General features: G+C 47.5%; 1 protein-coding gene across 1 annotated transcript in view; it reads right to left on the bottom strand.

The window, feature by feature from the left end:
- AGBL4 (AGBL carboxypeptidase 4) overlaps window positions 1-13490 on the bottom strand; it is a 2679639-nt gene that overhangs the window by 20087 nt on the left and 2646062 nt on the right. Inside the window, exon 12 of the mRNA XM_088479301.1 lies at window positions 11924-12020. Within this exon, the coding sequence (XP_088335427.1) occupies window positions 11924-12020 (97 nt within the window). The remainder of the gene's footprint in view (window positions 1-11923; window positions 12021-13490) is intronic.

Here is a 13490-nt window from a genome sequence, read left to right as displayed (position 1 = left end):
ACCCTGGGGGAGAACAGACACTGAGGTTTGTTCAGAGACACTATTATTTGGAAGTGCAGTGTTTGTGGTAAGGCAGTAGGCCCTGCCACTTGTAGAGAGGGAATAACCTGTCTAGTTAGTGCTCAGACGGGCTAGGATTTATTTTCATGTTTTGTTTATTTTGTTGTTTATATTGCACAATAATAATGGTTCCGACCAGCTTGTACGAAAACCCTGGACTGGAGTGCTGTTTCCTGGCTGCTGTGTGTCAGGAGGTGTCCATCTACCCCAGGAGAGGGACCCCCTACCCCGACTATATCACAATATATATATATTTAGTGCTGGGTTGGGACACAAAGTGAATCATGTAAGTGGCCTTTTAATACTCCACCAAGGATTGGCCCAGCACATGAAAAGGTAGCAAAAAAAAAATCATGCGCTGACACCGTGTTTTGGTTTTGGATCTGGGTTCATCTCCCCATTTTGGTTTTGGGTTTGCCATACCACGCTCAAGGGATTTGGTTTTGGATCTGGCTTTTTCAAAAAAATAAAAAAAATAATAAAAAGTTTTTAAAAATAGCTAAAATAATGTTATTTTTGAGATCCAAAACCCATAATTCGGATTTAAAATCCGAATTCTGAACAATGAGAAGATCAGAACCGCGACTCGGATCTGTGCGGATTCATGAAATTTGGGTGGATTTGGATTATTGGAGAACTGAACCGCACATCCCTAATCCATTTATTTAAGCAGTTATGGAAGCCATCCTGTTGTAGTACTAGGGCAGAGTTCCCAAACTCCACCAATACAGTCCAGGTTTTAAGGATATCCATGCTTGAGCACAGGTGACTTAATTAGTACCTCAGTCAATTAGATTTAACCATCTGGTCTCAAGCATGAATATCATTAAAACCTGGACTGTAATGATGGAGTTTGGGAAACTGATCTATGGTAAAAAGGCAGAAGGCATGTCCAATACGAGTGCCGCCATGCTTAATCTAGGACTGGTAAGGATTTCTATAATTTGGGATATTCTGCTAAATTACACACAGCCATTGCCAACCCCCCCCTCCTTTCCATTCCCCACCTGCAAGTGATCATACCTCTCTAGTGACAGCATTTTAAAGTATACTTCCCTGCTGCTTGAGCTAGACATATCACATATTGTAGTGGTATATTACAGAGGATATTATCCAGCAAACTTCCTCCCACTGAGCAAGGTAAAAGGTCCATTTAGTGGTGGCCAAGCTGTCGTTACAGGTCATCCTCTGACCTACCAGCTTTCCTCTCCACGCTGTTTCTGTAGCAGTTTATTGTTAATGTGATTTTGGTTAGAAGGAGAGCAATCCTGCGCTGCAGCCACTCCACTACCCTGCAAGGTAAGCTGACCTGGCGGTCACTAGGATCCGCCAGAGCTCAGTCAACGAGGATCGACCTTCGACCAGCGCCACTGCACGTCTAAATGCATCTTTCCTTCCTGGTGTTCCATGAGAACGGATGGACCCAAGAGACTCAGCAGCCGAAGAGCCATACAGAGCCCATACTGGACACTGCAAGTATGTTGTATCACCACTGCTATAGTGAGGGGCAATAGTGCTACCATCTGCCAGTGTATTTACAGCTATCACGCCCGATGCACTATAATGCCCAGCAACACCCGATATATATATATATATATATATATACACACACACACACACACACACACACATACACACACATATACCACTGTTACACCTGTGACATCCCTGTGTCTTATGCTACTTGTTGTTCTGCATGATTCAATAAATCCAACAAATCCGGCTAAGCTGTACCACGTGGGGACTAACCACAATCCGGCACCACCATCTGCATTACATATTCAACACCACATGTACCTTGGCCAAGTATATTGTATCCTGGCATAGTAATCTGTCTGGAGGACTACTGTACCCAGCACATCTGCTTGCACGTCATACTCCACTGACAGTGCCCGGATCTCCAGCATGGTGTTAATTGTATACTCTAATAGTTTATAGGGTCAGAGTCTTGTCACATGATGTCATGTTAATGTCATGTTAATAAACGGTGAGCTTTGCCTTCACTCCTGTGTATACTGGCGTGATTGTTCACTCGTATGGAATTTATAGTGCTACGCAGCCATTTGCAAGCCTAGAGTTGGCAAACAGGACAACATGGAGGAGCGGGAGGCAGTGGAATGCGTGGGGAAGAAAGAGTCTGAATGGTGGATGGGGAAAGAGAATGGGACAGGAGAGTGTGCCAAGAAAAGGATGAGGAAGAAGGATGGTACACGATGAGGGAAAGGGCTGGGAATTACATGGGAGATAATAACAGTAGTGTGTTTAAGTAAAATGCCAGCCTCCATGAAGCGAAATATTAACAAGATTATTTTGAAGCATGTTCGGGGGCCTCAGACTGAATAAAGGTTGGGAACCCATCTATTATACAACATACTTTACTTTTGGGCGGGATGTACTTAGGTTGCGGTGACCATTCCGCCAGTCACCGCAACATTACTAATCCATATGTAGTAACATATCGCAAAGGACAGCTCTGGCGATAAGAGCTGCCCCTTGCAAAATAGCCGACGCCGGGTGACGGGGTCTCCGTGGGAAAGCCGCGGGCGCGTCCTGCTGGTCACCTGTGCAGGAAGCTCCGGGCTCCTCCTCCCCCTCCCTGCACCCGGAGGAAGATTAGGAGGAGACGGAGGACCCAGGAGGAGCGCGGGCTGGCAACAATGGAGTGCAGTTGAGTGGGGGCCAGCGCTGGGTGACAGCGGGGCGGCGGTGAACCGACGGGAGCGGGGTGCGGTGAGAAGCCCATAGGCTTCTATAGGGTAACGCCAGGTTTTTCTGATGTTACCCTCCGTGACGAAAAAAGGGTGGCCAGGGCTTAGTACATATGGAAATGCGGTAAAACCCCCGAAAACAGGGTTTTATACCGCATTTTTCCTTTAGTACATCTGACCCAATATATTTTTCATATAGGCATTTACATTTGTGCAGCTGCAAACAGGAAAGTATAGCAAAATCTGCTGTGTTCTGCAGGGTGGAGGGGTAACGTCGCTGGCAAACACTGAATTAACAGAAATATTTAGCCTGTGTTCCTATCCTACCTGCCAGAACATACTGTAACTAGTTCTGTATTTCCAATGACAAACAGCAGGAGGTACAGTACAGAGCAGCCGCACAGTCCGTGGGCAGTGAATAGTGATGATTCTCATCTGCCGGCTCTCTTTGTATTCATGTCTTATCATCACAAATATAATGCCACCCTCAGTCACGGAAACATACCATGCCCTGCGGCAGCTACAATGAGCTGTTTTGTGGACACAATTGTTGTTGAAACTGAAGAGAAACAGTTCCTAAGATGTGATTAGAAAAAGCAAGATGTGCTACTGAAAAGCTGAAAATGCAGGTGAGGCTCCACGCCGGCCTGTTATATAGTAGCACAAGAATGCAGGGTTCTAGGGGAAAAGGAGACAGACACTTTCTTCCCCAAAATATGTGTTTTAGGGTGAGGTAGACAAGTAGTGTTCATTCTAGCACCCTGAACCTGTCACATCCTGTGCAGTTCCTCTTTCCTGCCTGGGGTGTCACTCTCTGCTCTGGTGCTTCTAGCACACTCAACAAATGCAACAAACTTCTGAGATAGAGACCAGAGAGTGGTTATACTGAGCGCATGCACAGAAGCAGTCAGAGCGTCACAGATGCGCATATTAGCTAAGCTGTGGATCAGCAGCGGCTCCTGCCCTCTCACCTGAGGGGGGCTGCCGCTGCTTCTGGCCTCGTCACCTGCACAATGAATGTCAGTCATCAGGACATGCGCATGAGCGGCGGTAGCGCCGCACATGCACATAACACTAGACCAGCTTCTCGGGGCTGCATTGGTAGCAGCCCCGGGAAACCCTGTAGGGCTGCCTGAAAGGCAGAGCAGTGGCTTCCACTGGAAGCAGCTCTCTGCTTAGGGCAGCCCCAGGGGGAGGAGACACCTCCTCCTGGGGCTGCCTGTCCTGTGCGTGACTGGCAAGTGGCACTTCCAATAGGAAGCCACCTCCAGTCACAAGGTAGCCAGTGCAGTCACGGACTGCACTGGCTCACAGAAGTGGAGGATTTTACGGGGGGGCTGCAGCCTCGCAGACCCTAGGTAAAATCCGTCACTGCTGTGGACACTACTTCTGGGTGTCCACAGCTAAAAGAGAACAGCCAGTCTTCGGATGGGCATTGGAAACCTGCTTCCGATGGCTGGCAATAATTGAATATCAACAATTTGGTGGAACAAGTACTTCCGTCGGATCAGGAACATCGATGGTTGCTAACCACTGGCTTTCGATGTCTATCCATAGTTGGGATTCACTCCATGGCAAGGGTGCTCTTTTTTCCAAAGTAAACCTAGGCTGCTCAACAAAACACGGAATTACTGTGTGTGTGACTTTCATTAGGCGCAGAATTTTCTTATGAAGAACATCTATTTCATATTCATACTTTCACACTTTTTCTGGGAGATTCAGGTAGAGGGGGAGCGAGGGGTGGGCCATGATGACGCTATTCACAGCTATGTGCGTCTTCAGAGCCCCACCCACCTCCCCAGGGTGTCTAATCTCCTGGGAAAACCATGCTTGTCAACTCTCCCTCAATGTCAGGGAGACTCCCTGAAATAGCAGCAATCTCCCTGACTCCCTGAAGAGTCTAGTAATCTCCCTGATTGCACCTTACCCCCATTATGAAGCTGTTATATACAAAATAAAACAGATATATACATTCAAATGGGATCATTAGTATAATTTCCCTGCATTGGTTATAATGATCCCTATGGCTACAGGCATTTTCTGAAAAGTATCAGTGTGTTTCATACTTGCCTACCCTCCCGAAAATCGGGTGCCCCTCCCGACCTCCCAGGAAGGCAGGCAAGTCTCCCAGCAGCTGCCGACCCCTCCTGCCCCCCACCGCAATTACAAGAAAATCCCCGGCAGCGGGGGGCCTGTGACGCGATACATGTCAAATCGCGTCATTTTGGCCCCGCCCCCTGCTTCGCACTGCTTGTAATATCGGCAGTGTGAGTGTGTAGCGGGGGCGGGGCCAAAATGACGCGACCGCGTGGTTCCGCCCACCGCTCCACCCGCAAACTCTTGTCGTCTGGCCGTCCCCGCCCCCGTTTGCTGGCCACGCCCCCCCAGTCAAGCCGATCAGGCTGCTCCCTCCCGGAAGGGGCAGCCAGATAATCGGCAAGCATGGTGTGTTTACTTTTCATCAACAAGTAGATCTTACTAACTGCTTTGGGGTTCATGTACATTTGGCTGTACGTCAGTTTTATGACACGCCTCTCAGATGTAGCAGTACACGCCCACTTTACCGCCACGCTCATAGGTGCTGCTTTCACAATCTCTCTGAAAAGCTTTTTCAAAAGTAGGCAAGTATGGGGAATTCTCTCCTGGGAATTTCCAGCTGAGTAGGCAAGTATGGTCCATTATACATTATCAATGCATAGGAAACACAGAATAGCAATAATACAGTCAACGCATTTAAAGATGCAATAACAGAAGGGTCGATGTACAATGACGATATATAGAACCTACAAACCACCACAGCCCCAAAGCAATGCCAAATTTTGTAAATCAACCAGAGACATTTCTAGATCAACTAAATCATTGATTTTCATGGTGTAAATAGTATAAGTTTGTCTTTCATTATTAATGGTGTGCTAAGAAATATGTCAGCGCCATATTGCTAGCATAATGTAATCTAGTTCATAAACATGTATTTCTGTGCAGCGACAGACAAGGCCTGACCTTATTGTAATTGGTTTTCTGCAGTTGCAGGCAGAGCGACCCTAGTGTTAAGCAGAATTATCAGGATAATTAGCAATTCGGCGAGAATAGTAAGTTATCATACTGTGAACTCTGCATGTTATTACAGAACTGGCAAAACAGGTTTCACAGATTTCATACACAACACTTGTGAGCTATTTTGTATAAAATCAGAAAATAAGTTTTAGACATCAAACAGGAATGATGCATTGGTTAATCACAATGCTTTAATTTTTGACTTAGGTCTTTTCTGTGTAGAAACACTCGGCCTGTTTCAGACCCGGTCGCAAGCGCTGAGCGCTCACAACCGGGTCGATGGTGGTCCAGAACGCATGCGCACGATGAAGCCGGCTCTGTCGTGCGCATGCGCGAGACCCGGATAGCGACGGGCAATCCGTCGCTCCGGGTCTCGTACCAAAGGGGGCGTGCTGTCGATGTTGAGTGACAGCACGCCCTTTTGGTGGGTGGGTCAGAGGGGTGGCTGCCCAGACGGAGGCGTTCCCATGGGAACACCTACCGACTCTGTTTGAGCCGAAAGCTCTCTGGGGCTTGCGGCCACGAGACCCTTCCACAAGGGTCTCGTCTTGACCATCGCGACCATCATCCTGGCTGCTCGCATTAGCTGTGGGTGGCAACCCACAGCAATGCGAGCGGCCAGGAGGCCGCGCCATAAAAAAAAAAGATGCCCTGATTCAGAGAGAGCGCTCTGTCAGAGCGTCCAGCTTTGAATCAGGGCCCATGTGCAATCATAAACATAGATATAGTAGATATTGGTGGGAGCAGCCATATTGGAAAAAGTTCAAGGCTCTCACCTACAATATGTCAATACAAAATATAAGATCCTTTTACAGATGGCATTCTATGCGGGATGCAGTCAGGATACCGGCAGGCACTATCCCGCCCGCTGATATCCCGACACTTACATCCCGACATGGGACTAAAGATAGGTGGCAAAATCCAGACGCCTATCATTAGCCCCCCTACGGAATCCTGACACCCGGCATACCGAACGAAGGTATGCCGGGTGTATTAGCGTCTATCCGCAAGTGGGGGGGTTAAGTTTAGGGTCCCCCGGGGGCACTTAGGGTTAGGCACCCCCGGGGAGAGTTAGGGTAGGGGAAGGGGGGGTTAGGTTTAGGGACCACTAGGGAGGGTTAGGGGGTAGAATAGGTTAGTGAATACTTACCTTTAGGACGATCAGGATTTTCATCCTTGTCGGGCAGCTGCTGTTGGGATTTGAACCGCCAGCCAGGGGTCCGGCGGTAAATCATATCGATTCCATCCAGGGACACCTAAATCCCTTTGTCCTGTTGTGTCCAAGCGCCTGCAAACCACTCTGTCAACTCCCTCCTCATCAATTTCCTCCTCAGTCAGGATCGGAAGTAGTCCTGCAGGCCATGTCACTAGCATGACTGACTCCTCTCCTATCCGGGATTTCTCCGGAGGGTCCTGCATTGCTATGCCTACTGCTGCCACTGCCGCTGTTGCTGGGAGTCGTTCATCATCCCAGAGATGAAGTAGGAACACCACTACTTCTTTTACTAAGCAATTGACCTTCCAACAGTCCTTAACGAGGAGGATGAAGTACGACAGCAGTCATCCTGTTGCAAAGCGGATAACTGAGGCCTTGACAGCTATGTTGGTGTTAGACGTGCGTCCAGTATCCACCATTAGTGCAGTGGGTTTTAGACAATTGATGGAGGTAGTGTGTCCCCGGTACCAAATTCCGTCTAGATCCCACTTCACTAGACAGGCGATACAGAGAATGTACAGAAACGTCAGAAAAAGTGTCCTCAGTGTCTTAAAAAATGCGGTTGTACCCAATGTCCTCTTAACGACGGACATGTGGACAAGTGGAACAGGGTAGACTAAGGACTATATGACTGTGACAGCCCACTGGGTAGATGTATAACCTAATGCATCAACAACAGCAGCGTCACCAGTAGCAACATCTCAGAAACGCCAGCTCATTACAAGGCAGGCTACGCTGTGTATCACTGGTTTCAGTAAGAGGCACACCGCCGACAACCTCTTAGAGAAACTGAGGGAAATCATCGCCCAGTGGCTTACCCCACTTAGACTCTCCTGGGGATTTGTGATATCTGACAATGCCACCAATATTGTGCAGGCATTACATCTGGGCAAATTCCAGCATATCGCATGTTTTCCTCACACAATAAATTTGGTGGTGCATAATTTTCTGAAAAACGACAAGGGTGTGCAGGAGACACTTTGGGTGGGCCGAAAAATCTCTGGCCACTTTTGCCATTGAGCGATTGCGAGCCGAAGACTGGAGCGCCAGCAAACACTTTTGAACCTGCCCTGCCATCACCTGAAGCAAGAGGTTGTGACACGGTGGAACTCAACCCTCTATATGCTTCAGAGTATGCCATAGGCAAAGGAGGGGGTGTGCATCTGACTCAAGCACAGTGGAGAATGATTTCCGTGTTGTGCAAGGTTCTCCAGCTCTTCGAACTTGCCACACGTGAAGTCAGTTCAGACACTGCCAGCTTGAGTCAGGTCATTCCCCTCATCAGGATTTTGCAGAAGCAGCTGGAGAAAGTGAAGGAGGAGCTAAGACGGAGCGATTCCGATCAGTATGTGGGACTTGTGGATGAAGCCAGGATTCCAGGGTGGTCACTCTGTTGAAATCAGACCACTACATTTTGGCCACCGTGCTCAATTCTAGGTTTAAAGCCTACGTGGTGTCTCTCTTTCCGGCGGACACAAGTCTGTAGAGGTGCAAAGACCTGCCGGTGAAAATACTGTGAGCTAAAGCGGAACGTGACACGTCAACAGCGCCTTCTTCATTTTCTCCCGCCACTGGGGCTGCCAGGAAACAACTTAGATATCCTAAGCAACCTGCTGGCGGTGATGCAGGGCAGACAGGATCAAGTTTGGACATCTGGTCCGGACTGAAGGACCTGCCAACAGTTTCTGACATGTCTACTGTCACTGCATATGATACTGTCACCATTGACAGAATGGTGGAGGATTATATCGGTGACAGCATCCAAGTAGGCATGTCAGACAGTCAGTACCTGTACTGGCAGGAAAGAGAGGCAATTTGGAGGCCCCTGTACAAACTGGCTCTATTTTACCTAAGTTGCGCCCCCTCCAGTGTGTACTCCGAAAGAGTTTTTAGTACAGCCGGGAACTTTGTCAGCGAAAGGCGTAGGAGGTTGCTTCCACAAAACATGGAGAAGATGATGTTCATCAAGATGAATTATCAGTTCTTCCGGGAAGACCAGCCTCCAGAACGTACAGAGGGACCTGTGGTGGTGGATTCCAGCGGGGACGATTAATACTCTGTGAGGATGAGGATGTACACAACACTGACGAGGGTGAGGAATCGGTGGATGAGGATGAGGACGACATCTTGCCTCCGTAGAGCCAGTTTGTGCAGGGACAGATTAATTGCCAGCTTGTTTTGTGGGGGCCCAAACAAACCAATCATTTCAGCCACAGTCGTGTGGCAGACCCTGGCGCTGAAATGATTGGTTTGTTAAAGTGTGCATGTCCTGTTTATACAACATAAGGGTGGGTGGAAGGGCCCAAGGACAATTCCATCCTGCACCTCTTTTTGTTATTTGCATTGTGTACTCTTTGGGGCTTAGTTTTTCAAACTGCCATCCTGTCTGACACTGCAGTGCCACTTCTAGATGGGCCACGTGTTTGTGCCGCCCACTTGTATCGCTTAGCATAGTTATCCAGCTACCTCGGTGCAACCTTTTGACCTAAAAACAATATTGTGAGGTGTTCAGAATAGACTGGAAATGAGTGGACATGAATGTTATTGAGGTTAATAATAGTGTAGGAACAAAAACAAAATTCTGTGATTTTAGCTGTTTTTATGCTTTTTTTCCAAAAAAATAGAGATCCAAAACACAAATTCAAAACCCGCATGGGTGGTTTTGGCAAAACTAATCCAGATCCAAAACACGAAGAAAGATCCAGATCCAAAAAACAAAACACTAAACACGAAAAGTGCCCGTTGCACACCCCTAATATAAATATATTAGGGATGTGCAGGCTCGGATAGGTTCGAGTCTGCACGTGGAGTTCGGATTTTTCCCTCCAAAAAAACGGAACTCAGAAAGAGGCAAAACGTCATCTTACATGGACGAACATCATCATTCCTGGACAAAAGTCCAGGAATGATGATGTTCGTCCATGTAAGATGACGTTTTGCCTCTTTCTGAGTTCCGTTTTTTTGGAGGGAAAAATCCGAACTCCACGTGCAAACTCGAACCTATCCGAGCCTGCACATCCCTAAAATATATCTCAAGCACTTAAATTGTATATCTAACCCCTTAGTACGATGGCCCTCTGGATTTACCACATACCTTGTACCGAACCACAAAGCTGCAATATAATGGGCCACAATCCCCAAACCTGGTAAATCGTATATATATCCCGCTGCACTGTGGCACTCTGTTATGTCACTCAGTAATGCTCTAGGATGCCTCCTGCTGGCTTGTGCCTGATGCCATGTCTTGCCCTAAGATGACCATTTATATCCCTAAATACAGCTCTGTGATGCCATGTGCCCTTTTACATTAACCTGTTGTGCTGCCAATACGACCCAGAACTAGCACAATGTTCAGAGGTTGAAATGTCTTAATTGTCTGCTGGTCTACAAATAACTTTGCCCACATATGGCTATAAACATTGGCGAGATAACTTGCAATTTCCAGCAGTTCAGTAAATACAATAACCCATCTATGAACTCTATCATGTTCACAAACTTCTAATAATCTGAATTATTATTTTTTTTTTAGTCAGTGATAATTGACTTGAAAACGCCACAAGAGCCGCTTGCACAGCTGTCCAGGAATAAGACAGCGTGCATGTAATAGGGTCAGGTAGAGTAACGTGCCCTCTATCAGTGTAAAGGAGAGAGAGGGCAGAGGACGCCAGTTGCACATGAGGCTGTGATTTTCTATTCAGTGCCACTGTTCATTACTCTGGTTCTGTATTACGAGCTTAGCCTCTACACGCCTGACTGATCACCGCCTTCATTTCGGGTCTCATTTCCTCCCAAGTCATCCATTGAAGCAACAATACAAATAAAAGGAAATATACAGTAGCGTTTCCTACTAGAAAGCTACGGGTGGGCAGCCCATGGTCTAAGGGTAAAGCATGAAGTTATTTTATTTTAAAACAAATTTATCTGACTTTTCATTACTTGATAAAAGCTTTAAGAAGTGTCCAACTCTACGGTCATTTAAATTATGAGCTACAGAAGCTCATCCAAGAAGCTTGTGTTGTACTAGTGCGGTAGGACAGAGATGTAGAGATCAGATCACTATCAATAGTTTGAGATCCCCATAAATAAAGGAAGAGGAGGATTGCTTTATCCCGGCGTGGGTTAAATGACAGGCGTCTATATCTAGACGCCTGTCATTTTCCCGACGCTGGGAGACCGGCGCCCGTTATCCCGATCGAAGGGATGCCGGGCGCCGTGAGCGGACAGCCGCGGGGGGGAGGGTTAGGTTTAGAGCACCCGGTGGGGACTTAGGGTCAGGCACCCCCCCGGGAAGGTTAGGGTTAGGCTAGGGGGAGGGAGAGTTAGGGTTAGGCACCACCTAGACTTAGGTTTAGGCAGCGGGGAAGAGGGGGGTTAGGGTTAGGCACTTAGAGGGGAGATTAGGGTTAGGCACTTGGGGGGGGAGGTTAGGGTTAGGCACCCCTAAGGAGGGTTAGGGGTTAGGTTAGTTTTTACTTACCTTTAGGACGATCAGGATTTCCAGCGCTGTCGGGTTTCCCCTGCCGGGAACTTTGCTTCTGTCGGCCTGCCGCTGCCGGGATGCGAACTGCCGGCCACAGGGCCGGCGGTATTTCATACCGATCCCCTAGGAACCAGTGTTTTAGTGGAACTTTATAACAGTCCTTTATTATTACAATAGTATTTTGAGGATTACAGCTATAAAGTCCACAAGATATTCATACTGTAATAGGTCAAAATACTACAGTAATAACAAAGGACTGTTACAAAGTTCTGATATAAGTAACGCTCATAGGTACTGTGTAGGAGCAGCAATTTATCAAATTGAGAGTAGATCTGTTTTAAATATTATTAATTATATCTAGCGCCTGATACTTTATATAAACTGTTCTGATTTGATTCTACTCACCGTGCCAATGATGTAGGAGCCACGAGTCCCGTCATTCTGCTGTCCAGTTTGTAATAGTCCATAAAGGTGCGCGCTACGTTCTTCCCAAGCTTCATGTCTGATATCTTTAATCAAGGTAGTAATTGTGAAACAAGACAATTTCCCAACTTAGAAAAACATGAATATATGAGCCAGAGTATGTCTATTATTATGTAGTGTAGGACCACCTGAGCAGAGGTGCCTTGACGTGGCGGGTTGCTTATCATATGTTTGCAACTGTGTGTAACTGAGTCCTCTGCATTTATTATCATGTAGGGTGCAAGTCTCTTTTGCTGGCCTATTGCGTCTTTTTTTCTGGCTTAGATCATACTTGCCGACATTATGACAGCCCCCTCCACTGGGGCTATTGCACCATAACCTCCCAGGTCGGCACAGGGGGGTGCGTGGTGCAGCCTAAGAAGGGTAATTAGGGCGTGGCAGTGGCTTGACGTGGCATGGGCGATGGAGCGAAGGCTTGACTGCATCATGTGGCCCGGCCTCCGCTACACAATGGATCTGCAGGGCTGTGTGTGTGTGTGTGTGCAGTCCGGGGGTATGCAGCCAGCCGCCTTGCCCACTTTTGTGGGTGACCGGGAGTCCCCTCCATTTTTCGGGAGCCTCCTGGCCATTTTGGGAGAGTAGGCAAATATAATCTAGAGCAGGGCTGAGGAACCTTTTTTCTGCCGAGGACCATTTTGATATATATATAACATTATTCGCAGGCCCAGTCCAGGGCATGCCCCCTCCGTGTGATGTCACACAGGGGCGGGGCCACAATCGCCGGTGATTACAGCATTGCCAGGAGCATCCTGAGGATGCCTCGGGGAGCTGTAAGGGCAGCGGTGTGACCGTCTCAAGCATCCTAAGGCCACTCCAGGCGGCACTGCTGCATAGATTCTGGCTGCAGGGTGCCATCCTAGGCACCCTGCATGCCAGATGAGCCTAGCAGAAAAAAGCTCAGAGGGCCAGACCAAATGATTCCGCGGGCCTTATACGGCCCTCGGGCCTGAGGTTCCCCATCCCTGATCTAGAGTATAGATAGATAGATAGATAGATAGATAGATAGATAGATAGATATTACATTCATCTTTATCGGTCCCTAACCTGTATGGGGAGTCTGAAGCGTGAACCTTTATGTGCATCAATACACCACACATATTCATAATTTAACTTTAAGGCCCCTTTGAGAATCCAGACACCTACATAACAATATATTTATATGACCCATATAGCGGTTTCCTACAAGTGTCTGACAGGTATGATCTTACCCAGTCTGTACATATTGGTGCTTTGTTGGGTTTACAGGCCTATATTTTTAAATATACTGTATAATATAGTATGTGATTTTGTATATTGATGTATGCTGTACCAAGTGCAGGTATGCTTCTATACTATACAAATAATGGTATGCAGGTACTCACAGACCTTATACCAGAGCAATGCACAACTTTAGAAGATTTCAAATACATCCATGTGGTATGACCTTGATTGGGAACACACGTTTACCCACAATCCATCGGTGCTGCGCTCTGTGACTTGCCTACCTCTG

Source organism: Taudactylus pleione, unplaced genomic scaffold (assembly GCF_031769625.1).
Source record: "Taudactylus pleione unplaced genomic scaffold, aTauple2 ptg000230l, whole genome shotgun sequence".
Classification (NCBI taxonomy): Eukaryota; Metazoa; Chordata; class Amphibia; order Anura; family Myobatrachidae; genus Taudactylus; species Taudactylus pleione.
The sequence above is the reverse complement of the archived record's forward strand: the minus strand, read 5'-3'. Positions and strand labels throughout refer to the sequence as shown.